Below are 23,184 nucleotides of genomic sequence, written 5' to 3'. Positions count from 1 at the left end.
TGAATTTATAAACGAGTATGAAATTATAGATTCAATCAATGTTTCAAATTATTGTAGGTGATCTAAATGCATACATTAATATGGTCACAATTTCAGATTAAAGTATTAAACATTAACCATATTGCATTTAACATGCAATAATAGCTAAAAATTAACTAAGGATTGTAATGTGGTGTTTAATATAACTACAAATACTTTATATAATACTGAAAATCATTAAACATTAACATCTTTTTACAGTATGCTTTAAGCTTTTGGTGTCTTTTTTATTGGCCTTGTCTCATCCAAATGTCAAGCAAAGCATCGTCGTCTTGGGCTGAGGTCTTGTACATTGCAGGCAGACGACAAATGTCGACAGCCCTTAATTAGGAAGTAGAAAAAGTTATATTTTATATTATTTTAGATTTTTATATTTGTCATCTAAAAAGATTAACTAGAAAGGTGAGTACAGTTAGTTTTTCATTTCCATAACTGTGAGTGGATCCTTCTGTATACCATTTTAGTTTTGGATTTTAAATACCATTTATTAAATAGGCCTACCATAATTATTGAAAAGTAAGTTTAAAGGTAGACAATGTTTTCTTTTGTTTAATTTGAATCATCAACGCTTTAATTATACTTTATAACAATTTGAACAGCGAGGTTTACTTTAGGATGATTTTATAATGCTTTAATTTACATAATGTATCATTAAGAACCTAGGGGACTCAATTTGCCTCAGGCTAGGGACTTACTTTTGTAAGTTAGATAGGCCTATTGAACGAATTTAATTTTGACAGAAGATTTTTTAAATATTCATCCATACACATTTGAATCCAACTGGTTATAAGCTATTAATTAACACGTACGCTACCTGTCACCACATAGGCTATTTGCGACGCCAAAGTCATTGCCATGGCCCGTGGTATATATACATTTTAATATTACTCATAGACCAGGTGTCACTTGGTTAACAGTAGGCCTACACACATACTGCGGGCCAGTTATGCAGCCAAGTAAAAATCAGTTTTTCCAACCATCATATGACGTCACTAATCATCATAACATGTCATTATAACTTAAGCCGCAGACCAAGTGATGCACATATGTGACATACATCACTGTAGACCGCTGCAGAGAATTTGGGGCCCTTCAAATAGACTGTTACGAAGATAAGCTTGTTTTAATAACATTGGGTAACACAAAAATTGGTGACATTAGTCTATTTAAATGTGACCAGCTGTCGCATATATGCAGTCTATGGATAGAAACCAGCTGTGGCATATGTGTGTTGCTGGTCCATATGAATGAAAAATGTAGTACTATTGCGGTAGCGAACATGTTAAAGAAATAAAAGAGATAGGCTCAATAGTATGTATTAGTTTTACACCGTAAGTTTATAATTATCATTGCCCCTTGACAACCCAAACTGTGTGATAGGTGGCAATCCCACCCAGGCTGGGAACCACTACCTGAGACAATCTGGAAATAGCTTAGCATTTGACAATCGACGACAAAAAAACTATCTTTTCTCTAACATATCTTAAACTTTCTTCCTACACAATTATCATCCTTTAAAGAAAATTGTTCTAATTAATTAAAAGGACCTATTAAATTTTTAAAATGTACAATTGGCCTAGCAGTTAATATTTTTTAAAGTGTTACATTAAATTAACCTTTGTTAAATTAAGTTATTCTGTAGCATTACTAAGTTATTGTAAGGTTAGTCGGTAGCGCCATGAACTTTGGGCCCAAGGCAGCGATTTTGTGGGTTCAAATCCTAGTAGGCCTACCTGCCACTACTTCTTATCAGTCACTTCACCCTTGTACTGTACCGGCTCACCTTAGTCATATGTACAGGCAAATGTAAGGTTAAAAAAGCAGCCAACTTCTAAAAAAAATGTTATTTTATTTAAAATATTTGGTTTCAGACTGATCTTTGATTGATGCGTAGCAGCCGCAACAATAGGTAGAAGACGTGCAAGGGCTAGCATGGCGCGCGCAGCTCCCAACAACAATTTGTCCACCTACAAGTTGGTGGTGGTCGGAGACGGAGGTGTTGGCAAAAGTGCAATCACCATCCAGTTTTTCCAAAAGCTATTTGTTACCGATTACGACCCGACTATTGAAGACAGCTACATTCAACACATAGAAGTGGATGGTCAAATGTGTATATTAGATGGTGAGTATTTGTAAATGGGTATCACCAATTGAAAAATATCTTCACCTTTAGTTTAGACTGCAGAAATAAGTTTTTAATCAATCTTAACTAAGTAAAAAACAAAAAAACCTATTTTTTTTCTCAGTCACTTCAGTTTGAGCTCAAGGTAAATAAGTTACACTGCTCATGATATTTTAAGTTTTTAATGAGTCTGATCCATTAAGCTCGTGACAGAAATAAGGTAGGTCGTTTAGGTGAGAAGAGCATTTTTATACAGGGTGATTTGTACTCAGCGTGACAAATTTTTTTTTATGTAAGTGCAAAGTAAATGAAGTGTGATGATGCATATCAAATGTTCCAAGTCTCAAAATTAGTGTCCCAAAAAATTATTTTATGTTTTTAAAAATAACCATGCTTTTAAACTTAATACAGCGATTTCTCAATTACCTGTGTATGGATTTGAGTAGATAATGTCATTTTCAAGTTCTACATTAAAAAATTTGTCACACTGAGTACAAATCACCCTGTATTTGAGCCTCCACCAGAAGCATGAAAGGTGGTAGAGGTCGTGTGTTTCCTGGTGAAGCCTGGGGGTAGGGTTGAAGCCCATACAAAACCGGTTTAGAGCCACTCTAACCACCCACCCTCCAGGCTTCACCAGGAAACGCACGAACTCTAGCTACCTACACATAAGTGGCAACACTGCAGCCTACTACTGAAACAGCTGTTGCACTAATACATTCTGCCCAATATATTATCACTAGCTGTAACCCGCGGGCTTTGCCCCGTTAAACTTCTTAATTTTCAAGATTATCTCGTTTGCATGGCTCAATCACGTCCTGGTTGAAGTTTGTTCGCTACGCTCACTCACCTTTAGGTTGGAGCTTGTTCGCTACGCTCACTCACCTTTAGGTTGGAGCTTGTTCGCTACGCTCACTCACCTTTAGGTTGGAGCTCGTTCGCTGCGCTCACTTGCCTTCAGGTTAGCTCGTTCGCTACGCTAACTCGCCTCCAGGTTGAAGTTCGTTCGCTACGCTCACTCACCTTTTGGTTACAAATTAGCTGTTGTCATAAATGTAAAAGAAATAATAGTGCTGCACCCTGTTCTTAATCCTTGTAACTTTAATGCTATTGAACATCATAGAAAAGAACCAACTTGTTTAATTGAAACAGCTGTTAAGATTCAATAATTCCATTTCTCATAAGGTTAATATGGGAAACTCCAGAGCCACTGGGGCAGAGCCCGAAAGGATTTTTGAAATAATAATATGCCTATATGTGAATCGGGAATGTGAGCTATCATCATGCCAAATTTCAGACCAATCCGAACAGTATTTTTCGCGTTCACTTGTCACAAACATACATCCATACATCCATACATCCAAACTTTCTCATTTATAATATTATATATATACTAGCTGACCCGGCGAACTTCGTATCGCCTAAGTTTTCCCCTAAGACAGACCGATGGAAAGAAAGTACCGTTACGTTTAATTTTCAAGATGATCTCGTTCGCATCGCTCAATCACGTCCTGGTTGAAGTTCGTTCGCTACGCTCACTCACCTTTGGGTTGGAGCTCATTCGCTACGCTCACTCACCTTTAGGTTGGAGCTCGTTCGCTGCGCTCACTTGCCTTCAGGTTAGCTCGTTCGCTACGCTAACTCGCCTCCAGGTTGAAGTTCGTTCGCTACGCTCACTCACCTTTGGGTTGGAGCTCGTTCGCTACGCTCACTCACCTTTAGGTTGGAGCTCGTTCGCTGCGCTCACTTGCCTTCAGGTTAGCTCGTTCGCTACGCTAACTCGCCTCCAGGTTGAAGTTCGTTCGCTACGCTCACTCACCTTTTGGTTGCAAATTAGCTGTTGTCATTGATGTATAAGAAATAATAGTGCTGCACCCTGTTGGTAATCCTTGTAACTTTAATGCTATTGAACATCATAGAACAGAACCAACTTGTTTAATTGAAACAGCTGTTAAGATTCATTAATTCCATTTCTCATAAGGTTAACATGGGAAACTCCAGAGCCACTGGGGCGGAGCCCTTTTAAGAATTTCGAAACGGGAAATAGTTTACGTCCGATTCGCATACCTACAGAATTTACACACCAAATTTCATAACGATCGGTGAAGTCGTTCCGGAGGAGTTTGCAGACAAACACTGTGACACGAGAATTTTATATATTAGATATATATATATATATATATATATATATTATTAAAGTAGGATGTTTACTTACATGTTATTCCTGTTATCATCATGGGAATAAGCCGGCCGGTGCCAACACTATTCATAACGATCGGTGAAGTCGTTCCGGAGGAGTTTGCAGACAAACACTGTGACACGAGTATTTTATATATTAGATATATATATATATATATATATATATATATTATTAAAGTAGGATGTTTACTTACATGTTATTCCTGTTATCATCATGGGAATAAGCCGGCCGGTGCCAACACTATGGCCTTGTATACAGCAGTCTATTTATGCCAAACAAAAGCCATACAACAAAATAATGTTTGTCCCTTTGAATATAAAAATTTAAAAACTATACTTGGTAGATCATTATTATACTTTTTTTATAACATTATTAAAAACCTTTACAGTGCTAGATACAGCTGGGCAAGAAGAGTTCAGTGCAATGCGAGAACAGTATATGAGGAAAGGCGATGGCTTCATGTTGGTTTATTCTGTAACTGATGAGCAAAGTTACGAAAATATAGTAAATTTCCACACACAGATTCTCCGAGTAAAAGACAGGTAAGTGTAATATGCTTACTGCTTATGCATATTAGGCTATTGTCAGCTAACTATAGGCCTATCTGGGACCACTGCACTGTTAGAGGTTATCAGTAGCCTTAAACACTTTAAAATAACAGTTGATTAAACCTAAAAAAACCTGATAAAAAAAGGTCTGGGTATTTGTTCCGGTCGAATGCTAAATCTACTGAAAAAATTTGTCGGAAATTTCACGCAAAGGTAGATGATGGACCCGGTCCACCTAAGTTAGACCAATTCATGTCTTTAAAATCCCTTTGAGATACTGCTGTATGCTTTGTGGTGATGTAAAGTGCAAATTTTAGCCAATAAGGTAGACCTCGTACATTTACGCAAGGTGTCTAAGGACCATGGTCGTGAGCTGGCGCAGAGACTGATCATCCCAGCTTAGACATGTTTTTCTACATGTTTACCCTCTTTCGCAGAGATACCTACCCGATGCTCCTGGTAGCTAATAAGGTAGACCTCGTACATCTACGCAAGGTGTCTGAGGACCATGGTCGTGAGCTGGCGCAGAGACTGAGCGTCCCAGCCTACATAGAGACTAGCGCTAAGGACCCTCCACTCAACATTGACACTGCCTTCCAGGAGGTAAAAGCTCTTAAAGTTATATGCTTACTTGAACTTCAATGTTGTTATTGCTACCTCAAAAATTGCAATTGAAATGGGTATGCAGACAGGTGTATTCATGCCAAGAGTGTCAATCAAAGATGTGTGTTATAGGTGAGATGCTCATTGTAAGTAGCGTATCCAGGGGGGGGGGGTGTTATTTGGTGTTTGATCCCCCCCTCCTTTGACCTCAAAAACAATAAAATTGACATTTAAAATTGTTTCTACAATTAAAAAACCTGTTTTATGTGTCTCTAAATAGCCTAAAAACTTAAGTTTATTGGTATAATTTTCAGACATTTTCCAGGAGAGCGCCCCTTGGTGTAACCCCCCCCCCCTTAGGATCATCTTAGTTACTCCTATGCTCATTTTAGCTTTATTAATGGATAAGAACCACCTGGGTTTTGTATTTAACCACGGCCACTTATTTTTAGTACTTAGGCCTATGGTGGTAGTTGCGTTTAGGATGGTATATAGATTTGGTTTTTGTTTTATCCGTAGTTAGTTTATGTTTTTTTTTTGTTTTTTTTATGAATTAAATTACCATACACTTAGCGTATATTTTAGCCAAAGCCACAGTAATGATCATTTTCTTTGTGCAAGGTATGCTATTAGTTAAGGTAGTTTCATGTTGTTACTGGGATAATTGCAGGTAAAACTTTAATTTCAATAAAATGTTTGTAACAAATGTATGCAATAATCGTAGACAAATAACAATAAAATCAGTTAATATTTATTTCCAACCACTCATAACTATGTAAAGTTTGTCTTGTATGGATTGGATGCTAATGGAAAAGCAGTACCAAATTTATGGGTTTGATCCATAAATTTGGTGTGGTAATATTACCATAATGTCGTCATGAATATAATCCAGCAATCGTAAAGACTTTAATAATCATCGTCTCCCTTGTTTAAAGCAAAATCTTGAACATCTCCCGTGATCATGAAGGCATTATCATTTTATCCAGCAAAATCATATACATCTCCTGCAATGTATATCATCTTCAATGTCTCCACTGAGTGCAAGAACATCTTGAAACATCTGCCATGATTGGGGAGATGTCATCATTGTTGCTCACGATCGCAGCAAAATCTCAAGCTGTAACGATCATGAAGACATTATCATTGACTCCAGCAAACGTGGTGATATTAACAGCATCGCTCACGGTGACGGGGACATCATAATTGTCGCCCACAGTCAAAGCAAAATCCTAAATATGTAACAGTGTCTCTTTTACATTCGCATGTATTCGATAGCCGCGGCAAAATTATGAATATGTAGTGCGCTCAAACAGAAACGTTTTCATAACCCTCTATAGCGTGCTCCCGACACGCTTACCTTTTTTTTTGTTATGTGGCAGCTAGATTTTTTTGTGCCAGCACTGCATTCTGCCATAGCTGTAAAATGATTTTGTGGGCTGTTTTGGTTAAGGTCGATTCACACATATCAGTCCAGTCACAGTTGCATCCGCAATTTCTCAGTCAAACTGTCAGTCATTGGTTGCAGTCACTCTTCCACCACTTTATTTACAGTGTTGTTACAGTCAAAAATGTTTAATTAAAACACAATATTCTATCAAATGTTCATCGTCCGTCTTGTTGATTGTTACAAACATTACTTAAAATATAAACTTGATCATTTAAATAAAAAGTACTTTTTTCTAATCTCAAACACGTCCGTCAGGCGTCCGAACAATCCAAAGATATCGGTGAAAAGAAATCTGCAATTGTCTGACGGATGCCGGCAGAGCGACTGACTGAACTGCAATGGGTGAGTGTAGATAGCGCCATAGAAAATCCATTAACGAATATTTTTGTTAACTGTTACGTGTCTGATGTGACTGGAGCTGCTGTAACTGATGTGTGTGAATCGACCTTTAATCAGTATTTCTGTTAAAAGGTTTTTAGTTAATAGAGGTTCTACTGTATAGGCCCCCTAATATCATTTGTATACTTAAATTCTGACACTACTAGTTTATTATGCTCATTTGCTGTTTTGACTACTTTTATATATTGTATTTTTTCCTTGATTCATTTCTAGTCCTCCATTCATTGCTTCTCCAATATCAGTATTTGGCCCATGATCATACACAAAATGAGTTCCATGCTGTCATAGTTATTAGACCAGCCTCACCTCCCTAATAGAGTTTTGTTAACAGGCTTGGATGCCAAAAAAGGTAAACTGAATCACAACCCTTACACATAGGCAATATTCCTGTCGTCACATTCACAGCTGATTTTAAATGTTCGGATTTCAGATTGTGAGAATAATAAGAAATCAGCCCCCGGCAGAGGCAGAGAAAAACCGCCATCGTCGCCGATCCAAAAAATGTGTGTTGATGTAAAGGGAATGTAACCTACTTCCGATTCTTCAAAAACCTACAAGTCTGTCGGTATGGTATTCTTATAATGTTTTTACGTAAGAAACTGTATAAGGATTCATCATCAAAATGAGCTTTAACGCCCATTGAGAGTTTGATAATCTGCTTCTTGTAAGCCTACTATATTTGCCCATATTTATACTGTTTTTATTTCTTTGTGACATTTTCTTTACATTTATTATTGTACACTTTTCTTATTTTAACCATCACCAGATGGTGAAATATATTTTGTTACTCAGTTGCTATCAAATCAGTAATATATAGGCCTACAGTTGTAACAACTGTTTCTGTCATGCATTTTACTGTACAAAAATTGAATTGTAAATGCTTTCTAGTCAATAGTTGATCCAACAAGAATTTTATTGTTTGTTGTCCATTGATAGTCAGACTTTCTAGTCTCATTTATACAATAAGGGTTGTGTTAGAGTGACTTTATTATAGCCTATTTGAGGAAGTGTGAAAAATGGTGGGAATTCAATAGTTTATTATTTTCTAATTTTAACAGTATTTACAAACTTCAAATTTGTTGTTTATTTTAATCTGTTGAGGTGATTTAAGAATTAATGAATAATAGAAATATACAGTAGAATCCTTTAGTTTAATGAATGCAATATAAACCAATTAATTACATTAAAAAATCCATCAACCAAAGATTGAATTTAAGTGTTGTCATTTACGACTTAATATGGGTTTGTGAGTTTAATATTAGCTAACTGCCCTTTGTTTGGTTTTAATAAAACCTAATGCCTAAGCCCACATTCATGATGAAATATTCCATAAAATTAATGCAAGATTCTATGACTCCACTACAGAGAAGTAAGATAAAGAGGAATCATTCAGTGGTATACTTAAATGGTGTCTAGCTCTAGTTGCTGGTGTCTAGCACTAGTTGCTGTTGTCTAGCACTAGTTGCTGTTGTCTAGCACTAGTTGCTGTTGTCTAGCACTAGATGCTGGTGTCTAGCACTAGATGCTGGTGTCTAGCACTAGTTGCTGGTGTCTAGCACTAGTTGCTGTTGTCTAGCACTAGATGCTGGTGTCTAGCACTAGTTGTTGTTGCCCTAGATGCTGGTGTCTAGCACTAGTTGCTGTTGTCTAGCACTAGATGCTGGTGTCTAGCACTAGATGCTGGTGTCTAGCACTAGATGCTGGTGTCTAGCACTAGTTGCTGGTGTCTAGGGCAAAGTCCAACACCGCCCCTCTCGCCATCATGTACTACAACGATCACGGAATTACCTCAGGGTACTTGCTTCCTAGTTCCTCACAAGTATATTTCCGGTACAACATAATAGACCTGAAAGCACACAGTCTTCCTAAGCAAGTTTCCTCTTTACCTTACTTCTCCGTGCTTATAATAACCTTTTCTTTGAGGTTTACGGATTAGCAGGAAACTGGATTATGCGGTGGCCCTAATGTTCCTACTCATTAATATATTTTTACATTTAAAAATCACTATTTTTAAACAGAATGGTTTTTAACCTTACAAATTTTGCATTTATTTACGTATTGTTTAAATTTTTTATTCCATATACAATTTTAGCCAAACATTTTTAACTTCTTTGTCAACTCATGTTATGAATGTGTTTATTCATTATAGGGTAATGTAATGTACGTACTGTTAAATTGTCCATTATCTGTCTATTTGGTGAAGGGAGAATAATGCTAACATGATGCAAGAAATGTAGGAAACATTAAGGATAATTTTTTATTTTCCATAAGCTTGGGGCTTCATAGAGAAGTAATAAATACACTAAATACAGATTACTCGTCAGAGCAAGTTGGATCACAAATATCATCATTGATTGTGTTTCTCCTATCAATCAAAAGTGTATGACTTTTACCGATTTCTGTTAAGTACATTTGTTACACCTACCGGTTTTGAAACGAGACGCGAGTATGAGGTACTATTTTATGAATATTTACTCTGTATTTGTTACATCTTTGTGGGGCCTTTAAGGCCAGATGCTGTGTATGCTGTGTTATTAAGTGCGTTCATAGTGGAGCTGTGATAAACGAAACGATGAGAGCAGGGATGTTGGTAAATTAGTTCTGTTGTTATAAGTAGCGCTTTGCTTCTATTGGAACAGACCACAGACTTAAACAAAAGTACGTCTGTTTCATCTACGCATTGCTAGGATCGGAGCTTGTATCGTTAATCGCAGCTCTGACACGAACACACCCTTATAGTCAAATATTTGTTTAGTTCCTTGAACAATTTTTACTGTGACTTCATATTTTTCATAAAATGTTTCTACCTATAAGAAAGATAAAGATTATTGAATAAGTAAATGAGATCAGTCTGAACAACTTCGGCATTTAAAATATTTTATAGATGTTATTGACTAGTAATTTTTTATCATAACAGTAAATGCTTTATGGTTTGTATAATCTTATTTCCTAATTTTGTAGAAAATGTTGGTTTTAAATTATACTACTAAACCATGTAATTCCAACCCTGTTATTTTGGTTGGTATTGTAATAAGATAAGTATTATTAAATATAAACGCTTTATAATTTCTACAAAACAATAATTTTGTTATGTTAACTTAAATCTATGCTGTGTTTTTATTTTATCAAATATTTTACATTGCCTTTTTGTGAGTCTCTTCAAATGTTTGCAGTGTTTCTGAATTACTTTGATGAAAGGTATGTCAGTTTGTGCTTTTCCAAAACCTTTCTTAGGTGTTTAGACATTTTTAGTTTGGTAAAGCCATGAACCTTCCTACTAAGGAAAATTTACAAAATTTTAGCTATAAAACCCCTTAAAAAACTTGAAATCTAATTTTTACTGTAAACTAATTAATTATCATGACTTTTATAAAAGAAAACCCCCAAAAACAGGAAGATGCCAAATACTATCCCCTGGAAAACCACTTACTCAGGTGAAATGTGACTCACAAAATCTGCCACCTAATCAATATGGGAGCCATGTCTGTGACTGGAATACTACCCAAAATAAAAAAATAAGATGCAAAATAATAGCAAAATAAAAAAAATATCAAAATAAGATGCAATATTGAAATTTTAATTCATATAATTCTGTTTGATAACAGAAAATTTTAATTCATATAATTCTGTTTGATAACAGAATACCCCCGTCGCAGCAAACCTGACAACTAAGCGAATTTCCATTTGTCTGAATTGATTTTCAATTAAATATATTTAAATAACATTATAGGTCGAGTACCTAGGTTTGCTGCTACAAGGAAACTAATAAAGTGTGTTTTTTAGTAAAATATTAATAGCTTAGTACAAAATAAATAAGTTTGCCAAGTTTGATCAAAATATATCCATAAACAACCAAACTACAACATTTTACAATATTCTCCATAAGAATAACATGGGAATTTTAAATTTACAATTTTTTAAATTTTCTCCGTTGCCAATAACCGTACAAAAATACTTTTATATACTAAATTATTTGTTTTTTTAAGCTCTTTAAAAAGGTATAAAGAGAAATTGGGAAACTTTGTGTTTTGAGGGTCAAAAGTGAGAAAAACCAATTTTTACCCCATAAAACCCCCCGTAAAGCCCTGTTCCCATTGTCCGATCATGCTGGTTCGCGAACTCATTCAAGTTTATCCCGCTTTACACCTTTAAACCAAATTTCATCAAAATCGGACAAAAATTACTCAAGTTATCGCGTTCACGGATACATATATATATAAATCTATATATATATATACTAGCTGTACCCACGGGCTTTGCCCCGTTTTACTTCATAAGTGAGCTTGTTCGCATGGCTCAATCACGTCCTGGTTGAAGTTCGTTCGCTACGCTCACTCACCTTCAGGTTGGAGCTCGTTCGCTGGGATCACTTGCCTTCAGGTTAGCTCGTTCGCTATGCTAACTCGCCTCAAGGTTGAAGTTCGTTCACTACGCTCACTCACCTTTTGGTTGCAAATTAGCTGTTGTCATAAATTAAAAAAAAAAACAAATAGAGCTGCACCCTGTTGGTAATCCTTGTAACTTTAATGCTATTGCACATCATAGAACAGAACCAACTTGTTTAATTGAAACAGCTGTTAAGATTCATTAATTCCATTTAAATATGAGTACTCATAAGGTTAACATGGGAAACTCCAGAGCCACTGGGGCAGAGCCCGAGAGTCCGATCAGAATAAAAACAACTTAGTTTTCCTATTTAATGCCTAAAGAATCAGTGTACCAAATTTCAGCCTCCTAGGTAAATGGGAAGTGGGAGAATTAGTGATGAGTGAGTGAGTGAGTCAGTCAGTCAGTCAGTCAGTCAGTCAGTCAGTGAGGGCTTTGCCTTTTATATATATAGATATATACCTATTTATATATATATATATACATATATAAAAATTTGAACGAATGGTGTTTTTGGCCTCTGGGGACATCAAAATGAAAAAGTAAATCGCTCCCGGGCTTAGGTCTTACCATGCCACCTACGGTAATAGCTACTTCCCTATAGGGAAATTCGCTAAAAGGCATGTGAGGAATATCAAACAGAATTTTGGAATCTTACAGCAAGTTTAGTTGGTCAGGTTAGTTTAGACCAGTTTGACAAGGAAACTTGAGTGTCCGTGACTTGAAAACTGCCCCCTCCCCACCCATCTCTGACGTCAGAATTACGTAGGAACCTGCTTGGGGGGTAGTTATCCAGGGGCAGACTTCCGGCGACTCAAAAATGGATCCAACAGACAGTAAACAGTTAAATTTAGATGTTAGCAGAAACCTATTATTTTTCGATACTGAAGTTTTATGACGCATTATAATTCAGAAAGACTTATGCATACTAAGTTACTTACAAATGGCAGCGGGAATTCACTTCTGAAGTGAAGTAAAACATGGTGCTATTTTATTCATCTTTATGTAATTATGTTTTATAAAACGCTTCCTATAGAGGGTATATATACCCACCAATTATATATTTTATGTTAATCGGTCTTTATTTTTGTGTTGGTTGTGAAAATTTTTATTATAGTTCTTACATTCATATAGTTTTTTTTCCTAGAGAGGTATTATTGTACACTTTGTTTTAATTCTTTACATTTTATGATTGTTTTCCTGCGACAGCAAGAGTTTAACTGTTTGTTTATCTATTGCTTATTTATTTTATATTGTTACAACTGTAACATTTTGTTACAATTTGTTTTGTATCACTAACAAACCATGTTCTAGTACAATAAGTAAGGTTTATATATGTACAAAATGTAGTAAACATATATGTTTAATAACAAAATATATAAAATCACTATTTTTATTTGAAGTGTACGTGTAAATATTACGATAAAAGTAATATTTTTGGCCGTGCTTTCTTAAAACTGTATCTTAGTATTACAGTTTAATTTTTTCCTTACGTATTTTTTGTCAACAAGTAAACATGACAAATTAACATTTTTACTCCTAAGCAAAACTTCTTTTTCTTTTTGAAAACACAAACTTGGGACCAATGGTGCGTAAAGAATATTTGGATTTGTTTAATATGGTTACAATTTAAACTACACTAATTTAGTCCAAACAATGGTAACTTCTAATTAAAATCATTCTAATTGAACTCATTTAAAGTTTGTTTTTTTATTGTGATTAAATAGGAGTACTACAATCTAAAATACATAACCCTAACATTGATAAAATTGAAACTACTTAGTATTTACTGATGGTAAAATATAAGTATTGATCTATCTTTTTAAAACCTAACTTATTTTGTGTTATTATTTCACTCTTTGTAAATTGTTTAACACTTTTTGTGGTAAAACCAATTCTCTGTTCATTCTTGAGCAATTTTAAAAACTATTTCCAAGATTATTGAAAGTAAAATTACATGCAAACTTGTCTTATTTTTTTATTAAATGAGTTAATTATGTTAAGTAATGATTGGTTATGCAAATTTTGATTTTGTATATGTCTTAGATCTAAGAAAGTAGTTATACTTCACACTAACCGTGAAAACTATAATTTACGTTGTGTAGAATATGTTGTGTGTTATTGGATATGTAATTTATTGTGATAACTGTTCATAACAATGTTCATACCATTATTTTCAGGTAAATTAATGTATTAGGTTTATTTTGTAACTAAATCACAAATAAACATGTATTCTTGGTCCTTATTCATTTAAGATATATCAAGATTGTAACGTTTTGAATTTGGATTAAAGTGAGATTGATAACAATCAGTTAAGTCTAGGGAATAGTAGAATAGTGTTTTCGTTTATAACCTCTCATTGCCACTGACAGTGATGCAAGGCAACATTGTACCAAACACTAATTGCACCACTCAACAATTAAATTGGCCTGAACAGCTGATTAGTTGTTTGAATCAATACAATTTTACTTCATATTGATGTTCTTTGGTCCAGGATCACTTCTTGAATATTAAAATTGTATAAGACAATTTTATTTCTTACTCTCAATTTTACTTCTTCTCTCTCAATACTTGAACCTCATTGGTCCGTTACCTGTGTTGATATGAGTAAAAGTATGCTGTTATGAAAGTAAACAATGCTGTTATTGGACACTTTTCAATTCCAAGAACTGAACTGAAACGGCTACTTTAAAAAACGCCCCTAGGTAAAAGCATAAACGATAGCCTACCATGAATAAACTGCTAACTGTATACTGGTCCCAATTATACAAGCAAGCAAAATGAAAAATGGTACATTTCAGAGTTGTAGGCTAAGAACTCTATGGACAAAATTACAAATGGTAGAATGCAACATAGATAATGATAAGGCTAACCAAAGGAAAAAAACAAACAAAATAAAAAAATTATCAAATGCAGTGCTGTAGATAAATTATAAAGGCTAAGAACAAACACAATCATGAAGAGGTCTGTTTCCTACATAATTTATGATAAATTACTAAAATTGCAGCAAGGTTTTCAGTTGTTCCTTTCCTGATAGTATTAAGCTCATATAGGCTACATTTAAAGTATATAAAATTTGTATATTTTATAATACATCCTTTTCTCTAATTTTTGAAAAACAAGAAAACTCTTATTGGCTGCCTTCATTGCTAAAGAATTCTTGTAAGAGAGTAAATTTAGATTTCTTGTAAAAATCGTATTAACTAATAACCGATACAATATATTAACTATTCATATTCTGATTAAATTACGTTCGCTGAACATTAGGCGCCCATTGAAATCTATGTCAGTTAGTCTTTGAGTTTTCTTTTCTTTCTTATTAGAAAGATGAAAAGTTCCTTTCCTTATCATTTTATTTATGAATAATGTTAAATAACTAAATCGACACGTGGATTTTAGTAGAATTTAAACGATTTATGCAGCAAAAGGAAAATTCTCTTTTTAATGACTTATCCTAGTCATTTTCTTGATGGGTGAGCTTTGATAGACCATGTTAGGTCGGGGCCACACTTGTAATTTTCAACCAGCGAGACTGCTTTTTCCGTTTTCACGTGCGACGCACGTGAAAACGTTTGACCGTGGCCACACTCGTCTTACGAGATATGTTTTTCGGGCAAACCAGCGAGACTGATAGAGCATGCCACACTGGCAATAAAAATCGTCCGTGTCCGTGATACGCACTTCCCCCCCCTTCCACGCTCTCTGTACAGGTTAAAACTAGAAACGTCCGTGGAAAAAGTTCAGCGAGATAAGATGAGTGTGTTCACTCCCATAAGCCGCAATGCCCCGCGACTAGTTTTACGTGCAACGCCTGTGGGATGTTAGTAGAGAATACACGTGCAATTCCGTTTGTCAGTCTCGCTGGTAAAACCAGTGAGACTGACAAACGCGTTCACGGACGTTTTTACTCTAGTGTGGCCTGCCCCATATACCATAATGTATCTCTCAAACCCACGGGTAACGCCCGTGGAAAAAATTCAGCGAGATAAGATGAGTGTGGCCCCGGCCTTATTTCATAATCACCTATCTAAAACTATTGGCAATTTTAATCCCAGCCTTCAGGATCGAACCCTTAATCACTACACCGCTTAAATAATGGTATGAACATCTAAGTAATTAATGTGCTGGTTGTCTATGGTATAACAATTGGCAATGGTTACAAAGAGCTCAATGTTAGAAATGTGCACAAAAAACAGAGACCCAAGCTTATTATGTGTTTCTGTGTACAAACTAAACTGTGTCAAAATAAAAATATTTGTATTTTTTAGTTACGACTTTTTTTCCACCTGATTTTCTTGTTAGATTTAATGTGTGATTACACAAGTTGTTTGCGTATGCAATTTTCAATCTGAAAATCTGTAATTTAATCTTTTTCACATATGATTTTACTTTCTAAATAATAGTTAAACATTAATTTATACTCATCCATTGGAAGCTCTAATATTTTAAGCTGATATTTTAACCTTCTTAAATTAGAGCCTTTAAAAAAATGTTTTTGAATATTTTGAGACGTGGAGAACTATACAGCTGTTAAATCAAGATTTCCCTTTCAAATTCAAGAAAAGCCCTCATCACTAAAGAAACCTTTTGGTAGATATTTTTTTCTATCATTGCTTATGATATTTTTACTGTTGAAACAACCCGGAGGTTTTTAATATCTCTCGACTTGTTAAGAATGTAATAGGTTTTGCGTTGGAATAAAAAATTAAAAGAAACATTATTACAAAATATAAAGTGTAATACTTTAAGTAGAGTGCTGTAAACTTGTCATGCCTAAAATTACAAATATAATTTGAGTAATAAAGCTGATCATCTAATTCCAGGATAAATAAAAAGAAGAGTTGGAACATTTCTTTGTTTTTTTGTTAACTCTGATTGACTCACAATAATAATTTAAACGTTATGTACAAAGAGGATAGTTCAATAAATATTAACTCCATAATCTATAATCTTTGAACAATATAGGTGCCTTTAGAAAAAAAAACTCCTCAGTAACAAAAAACCTCTAATAATAAAAAAGTTTAATCTATAAATTACATGTTTCTAAAAGTGTTAGCAAATCAGATGTGTTTGTAATGTCCGTAGGCGAATGGCAGGGGTTCGATGACTTCTATCTCGTTGTAGATAGGAGCGGGCAGGTGGATGGGCTGCGGGGGTGGTGGTGGGGGAATGAGCTCCTGCAGGATGGTGTGTTCGTAGTTGAAAAGGTCGTAGTTGTTGTGGATCGGAGGCGGCAACAGAACAGCTGGAGGAGGTGGTGGGGGCGGTGGCTGATGAGTCAAGAACTCAAGTGACTCCTGTACCAGCTCATAGTTGTTGAAAATAGGAGCGGGCAAGTGAACGGGCTGTGGTGGGGGTGGTGGTGGGGGGATCTCTTGCACAACAGTGTGTCCGATATTGTAGATATCATAGTTGTTGTGAAGAGGAGGAGGAAGAATCACTGGAGGTGGTGGTGGGGGTGGGGGAGGTTGATGTGTGAAGTGCGCCAAGTTCTCCTGGACAATTTCATACTCCCGGGTGATAGGAGCGGGGAGATGAACGGGCTGTGGTGGGGGAGGAGGAGGTGGTATTTCCTGGACCACAGTGTGCCCGATGTTGTAAACATCGTAGTTGTTGTGAAGAGGAGGAGGTAGAACCACAGGTGGGGGTGGAGGTGGTGGTGGGGGCTGGTGGGTGAAATGGGCCAGATTCTCTTGAACGATCTCAAAGTTCTGGAAGATAGGTGCAGGCAAATGTACAGGCTGTGGTGGAGGTGGTGGCGGGGGGATCTCCTGCACGACCGTGTGCTCCAAGTTGTAGATGTCGTAGTTGTTGTGAAGAGGAGGAGGTAGAACCACTGGTGGGGGTGGAGGTGGTGGGGGTGGCTGATGCTGTATAAGCCTGTTGTTTTCTTGCACGATGTCGTACTCGTAGGTGATAGGAGCAGGCAAGTGGATAGGCTGTGGAGGCGGTGGTGGCGGAGGTAATTCCTCGACGAAGGTTCTCTCGATGTTGTAAACATCGTAGGCGTTGATGATAGGCGGGGGCAGCACCACTGGAGGCGGTGGTGGTGGTGGGGGTGGAATAGCCTTTATAACAGTGGTGTCGACCTGGTACACATCTTGAGTGCGGACAATCGGGGGTGGCACAATGACCTGAGGCGGAGGTGGAGGTGGGGGCGGCAATGGCTCCACTATGGTCCTCTCAATCTCAATCACATTGTAGTCTGTGTAGACTTGAGGCGGGGCGAAGATGGGCCCCGGCCTGTAGTGGGGCGGCTCGATCACCTCTGAAATTGTCAATTAAAAGCTTACAGAGTTGTGTGGTTAACCATTTGGGTTAAGGTTACACTGAGTGCAAGATATTAAGGTTAAACATGTGGTTAATTAATTGTTGGACTGGTTAAAGCTTTGGCTGTTAATTATTGTTGGATTAATTGTTTTGATTATTATTTATTATGGAATGTTATATTTGCTTTGGCAAAAATTTATCAAAAGAGGCATTTATTGTGTAAAGTTTCTCATCTTTTGATGGGATATGCTATTTTATTTTTATAAAGTAATTATAGTATTTAAATGTTTGTACAAAAATTATGGAACTATGCCAAATCATATTTTTAAGTAGATCAGGCCTTACAATTCACATAAATTTTTCATTTTCAAAAAGTTAATGATGTATGGTGGTAAAAAGATTCACCCCCTAATTCGACAACATATATGATTATTTTATTGTATGGTAAAACAAATTATAGGAGAAACTATATATCTTTGTATATTGTTATATTATCTCAATTTTTTTATATTCACTTTAATTATTGTACCTAGCATATGATCTGTTTTAGAACGTTTGAACAGCCTAAATTAATTAGTTTTGTGAAAACTTTATTACTTTTTAGTTATTTCCAACTAGTTGAAATCTTTCAATATTTTAAATTTGAACTTTGATTTTTTTAATGATTTAAAACTATTTTCACTTAATGACAACACAAAATGTTAGTCTCACACATTGACTCCTTACTTGTATAGGGTCGCTGCCTTCTATATGGCCCAGTAGCGATCTCAGGCTGAGCTACACAGTTTGAGAATGAAAAACTTATCAGCATGATAATAATACTTATTGACACTTTCTGTCCCAGAAACTAATTTCCATCTTTTCAAGGTTTTCACTTCTTATTAAGATTGTGACAGATTTTTATCAAGAACATCGAATCAAAGTGATACATTAATTAAAAATATTATTTCTGTACATAAAAAAGTATACAGAAATATTTGTTATGAGTAATTAAGCATATTTAAAATCCAAAACCTGACAGCGTAACTATTATAAAATCAAACACAAGGAATTACAGGATAATTTTCTAGCACTCATGTTAAGGGATTATTGTACCTATATACATTTAAATGTATGCTAGCAAGTCCATTCTTCAGTTTTAAAATTATTGAATATTTTCATCTGGATGAAAATATTTAGTCAAAGAGGTGAAAAGCATTTTACCGAGGTATTCAAAAATGGTTCTTAGCTATATCCTTAGTTATTTCAATTTATATTATGGACCAAAATAATTACCGTAAGTTACAAAACCTGAGCTGTTTTTCAAACTAAAAGTTGAATATTATTAAATTTATAAATCAATTTCCTAGGTGTGATTTTTTAATCAAATCTGGTAGCATTGTTGTCTTGGGCTAACCAGCAGAGGTTCCTGGTATAAGAACCAATATACTGGCCACCTATGTGACTAATACAATTGTGGTACTTGACTGCCTTAAGGTGCACAAATGTACATGGTGACAGGCAATTAAGGTTAGAAAAATGTTCATATATGGAGAACAGTTTAAAGTTTGGTGGGACACTAATATCATATACTTACCCACAAGGTCTATGCAGAGGCCTTCATTGCACCTGAAACCCGCACAGCAGGCCTCTACAGGTCCACACTAAAACATTGATCCAACATAGATACACAAATAATCTTGATATTCATATACAACATTGCTAAAACCGCTGCTTAGTTGTCATGATTTAGGGTATTTTTTTTACGCAACCCAAATAATTACAATTATTGTGAGACACTAGTGATAAAACAATCTCATATGTTGGTATCCCTGTTTTTACTTAGTACTTCATTGCTGTTCAGCTAATATGCATTGTTGCATAGGAAAAGGTTTAGTGTTATTAACAATTTATTGTATGTAAATCTCAAGGTTTTTAAGCAAGCACAAACAGAATATGTGCTGCAAGTTAACGTTCTTTTTTTTAGGTTTTCTACAGATTCGCTTTCTTTAAATTTTGACAATTCTATGATTAGTGCATTTGTTAGATACTGGATTCACATTAATTTTAAACTGTTCATGGTATAAAACCAATGATTTAATATACTGTACTATTGCTAATGGGACCTGTGTATTGTTCTTGAACGGTGTTGTTAAATAGTACAAAGTACTTGTTATATTTGGGTTGTGTTAAAACAAAACAGCCTGAATAGTGATCATTACATCATTATGCCAAGTCATTTATGTTTACTTTTTGTTAGGTACACAATTCTGTATATTCTAACCTGAATCAATCAATCTTTACTTGCCGTAAGGATGCATAACATATTATTGACAAAGTAAGGATTTACAGTTTTCTTTACGTTTTTTTTACAGTTTTACATAACAAAATATTCTTATAGGCAAAATAATTTACAACATGAGTGTAAAAGAAGTAAGCATTTGCCAAAGGCCTAGTATCAACTGTCCAAATAAATACAGTCCAGTTTTGTACAATAGCGCTACTTATTTTTCTCAAAACCAATCTTACTGATTTAGCTTCAGAGAAGATCTCAATTACAATTATAAATCACCATATGGAGAGATAATAATAGTAGCAATCAAACGGTTTACTTACGACATCTGTGGAGCAAGCCCCTAAGCCATATCCGTTGGCTAACTCAAAGCCCCCGGGAAAGTCAAATGATGTGAGGTACTGCGGGGCTACGAGCGAGCTGTGTGAGACCAGTAAACCTCAAACCAACAGAGACTATTAGCAAAACATACAAGAATACCATGGTTCATCGGCGGTGGGGGGTGGTTTCCCCCCGAAATATCAGGTTGGACCCTAATGTAGAGTTTTGTTACAATGCAATACAATATTTTAAGAAGGTTCCACCCGCCGCTGCTTACCACATACACATGGTCCTACAAGAAACTCCTGGCATTATTCAAGTGTTTATCGAGTTGATATCAACTGTAAAATATTCACAAAGATCCAAACTATGCACTGGCTGAACTGAAACCTCCTAATTGTTTCTTTAAGTTATAAAATCATTTTGAAAATCCGTAAATAAGTCTTTTTCACATGCAATTTTAACTTCTAAACAATAGTTCAAAATTATTTTTGAGCCACCCACTGCAAGCCCTGATATGTAAAGGACACAACAAGCACACAATCATTGGAAACAAATTAGTTTTAGAATGTTGAGAGCTTGTACCGTAGAGGCATGATGAGGAACATTAGCATGTGTAGCCTAGCTGCCATCTTGAATTGACCGGGTAGAACCCTCTGAACCCAGCTGAAATGTAACTCAAAACCGTTTAACCGGGTAGGATGATGACAATTTTGTAGTTACCAATTAATTAGTAGTTAGTTGGTGGTATAAAACTGATCTTTAATAAACATTGATTACATGGTTAGAGCATAGGTCATGATGAAAAAATTTGTGTTTGTGTATTTTGTATTGTTTACTTAAAAGCAAGTAGGCAATTCGTTACTATTTCAAAATACTATTTTGCAATCCATGAATGGTTATGAAGTAATTTTATATATCATTTCTACTGGAGTTGGTTTTTATTTTTACCGAAAGGTTTTTAATTTTTAGTTGCAGATTTTAAATTAAAAAACAATTTATGTAGTTTATATTTAGAACTGGATGCCTAAATAGAATTTTTTTATCTTAAGAATTTAACGTTATTGTAAATCTACATTGTCAAGCATAAACTTTTTACTGATAACCTAAATTATAATATTTAGGTATATCACAATTTCTCAAGATGAGGATGAAAAATAAGATAGCTAAATTTTTCTGACACTGAATTCTGGTTGGGAATATTATTGAAATGGATTTCAAGTGATATATTTTAGTGCACAAATACGTAACTTTTTTTACAAAAATGTGTTTGTTGTCAAACATGATTTCATGGTTGCAAGAGCACAGATTAATTTTAGAATTCCTTAAAAAAAATGTTGTACTGTTTGAATTGAAGTACTTGTAGTACTAAGTGTACTCAACAAAGCGCAAAAAAATAAGGTTGAAAATTTTCTATTTCTTATACTAAACTAATCTAATCATAAATATTTTTTCCATATAAGGGATATAAAGTAATAAAATATTTTTGAAACATTAAAATTTTTTATTAAAGCAAGTTAGAAACTTGTGGATGAAAAAATATTTTGGTCTAATTGCACAACTTTAGATTGTATCGACTCTTTTCATCATTTCCCTTAGAAGAAATTCATTAATAAAAATTTTTATTTATAAAAACTATTATGAATCCTGCAAGCTACACAAAAAAAATGATCTATAACCAAACTGAAATTAGTAAACCATAGTTTTCAACAGCTATTGATAGTTTATTTGATATGTTAGTCCGTGGAGATCTCCACTTGCGACTGAACTATGCTAACACTGAATTATGCTAATTAGATTAGGATGGGATTAAAAATATAAAAAATAGCTTACCTATCACTAAAACATGAAATCTGTCCCACATGATGACGGGGCACCATTGACAATAATTATTGACCCAAAAGATCCCTTATCAGCTAATGTTTTATATCACCCCTTTATCAGTCGTAATTTATTGAACAATAAACACAGAGGTAAACAGAAGTTCTTGATTTTATCATAAATGAAAGGAGCCCGAGCAAACATACTTCACATTTGCTCAGTATTCCTCGTGACAAAATGTAAAGCTAAACAAATATGTTGGTAAAATTATAAATACTGTGACTGAGACAAAAAGGTTGACAGCTGAGCCATCAGGTATAAAATGTGATTATGTTATCCAAACAATTACTTACCAATCTTATATACTAAAAATCTTTTTGCAAAACTTATGACAGCTAGCCTGACCATACTACTGAACTGAATTACACGCGGTTGGTACCAAATGAAAGATATTTTCCTGTAGATGTGCAGAATACCTTTACAGTATAAATTAAAATAGGCTCAAAAATAGGCAATAAAAATGAATTTTAAATTTAAAAAAAATTAACATGGGCCCTGTGGGTTGCTGTATTGGTGACGAAATAACAACAAAATATGAATAGAAAATAAAAACAAATTTAAGAAATTCCAATCACATGTTTCATTTACAGCGTGGGTTGAAAATAGGAAAGTTTGGTCAATACATAATTTTGGTCAAGTTTTCGACCTCGGGGCGAGCTCTCATGTAACGGGAATATAAGTAATATAAGTATGATG

General features: G+C 35.0%; 2 protein-coding genes across 3 annotated transcripts; one reads left to right on the top strand and one right to left on the bottom strand.

Annotated features, from left to right (window-relative positions):
* Window positions 1-323: 323 nt before the first annotated feature.
* Window positions 324-11,223, top strand: LOC129004156 (ras-related protein M-Ras-like). Its single transcript, XM_054432599.1, has 5 exons — window positions 324-441; window positions 1,911-2,161; window positions 4,750-4,903; window positions 5,347-5,512; window positions 7,789-11,223. The coding sequence occupies exons 2-5, from the start codon at window positions 1,972-1,974 to the stop codon at window positions 7,873-7,875; spliced, it is 597 nt and encodes a 198-aa protein (XP_054288574.1). The 5' UTR covers window positions 324-441; window positions 1,911-1,971; the 3' UTR covers window positions 7,876-11,223.
* A 5,525-nt stretch (window positions 11,224-16,748) lies between these two features.
* Window positions 16,749-22,514, bottom strand: LOC129002984 (uncharacterized). Of its 2 annotated transcripts, XM_054431147.1 has the most exons (5): window positions 22,441-22,514; window positions 20,610-20,725; window positions 19,591-19,657; window positions 18,741-18,791; window positions 16,749-18,012 (listed from the first exon to the last, which is right to left on the bottom strand). In XM_054431147.1, the coding sequence occupies exons 1-5, from the start codon at window positions 22,469-22,471 to the stop codon at window positions 16,805-16,807; spliced, it is 1,473 nt and encodes a 490-aa protein (XP_054287122.1). In that variant the 5' UTR covers window positions 22,472-22,514; the 3' UTR covers window positions 16,749-16,804. The 2 variants fall into 2 exon arrangements, with proteins under 2 accessions (XP_054287122.1, XP_054287123.1); XM_054431148.1 differs by lacking the exon at window positions 18,741-18,791.
* Between the last annotated feature and the right edge of the window lie 670 nt (window positions 22,515-23,184).

This window comes from Macrosteles quadrilineatus, unplaced genomic scaffold (assembly GCF_028750875.1).
Source record: "Macrosteles quadrilineatus isolate MER2022 unplaced genomic scaffold, UCM_ALF_1.0 Scaffold_9__3_contigs__length_116548681, whole genome shotgun sequence".
Taxonomy (NCBI): domain Eukaryota; kingdom Metazoa; phylum Arthropoda; class Insecta; order Hemiptera; family Cicadellidae; genus Macrosteles; species Macrosteles quadrilineatus.
This window is presented reverse-complemented; position numbering and strand designations above follow the sequence as displayed.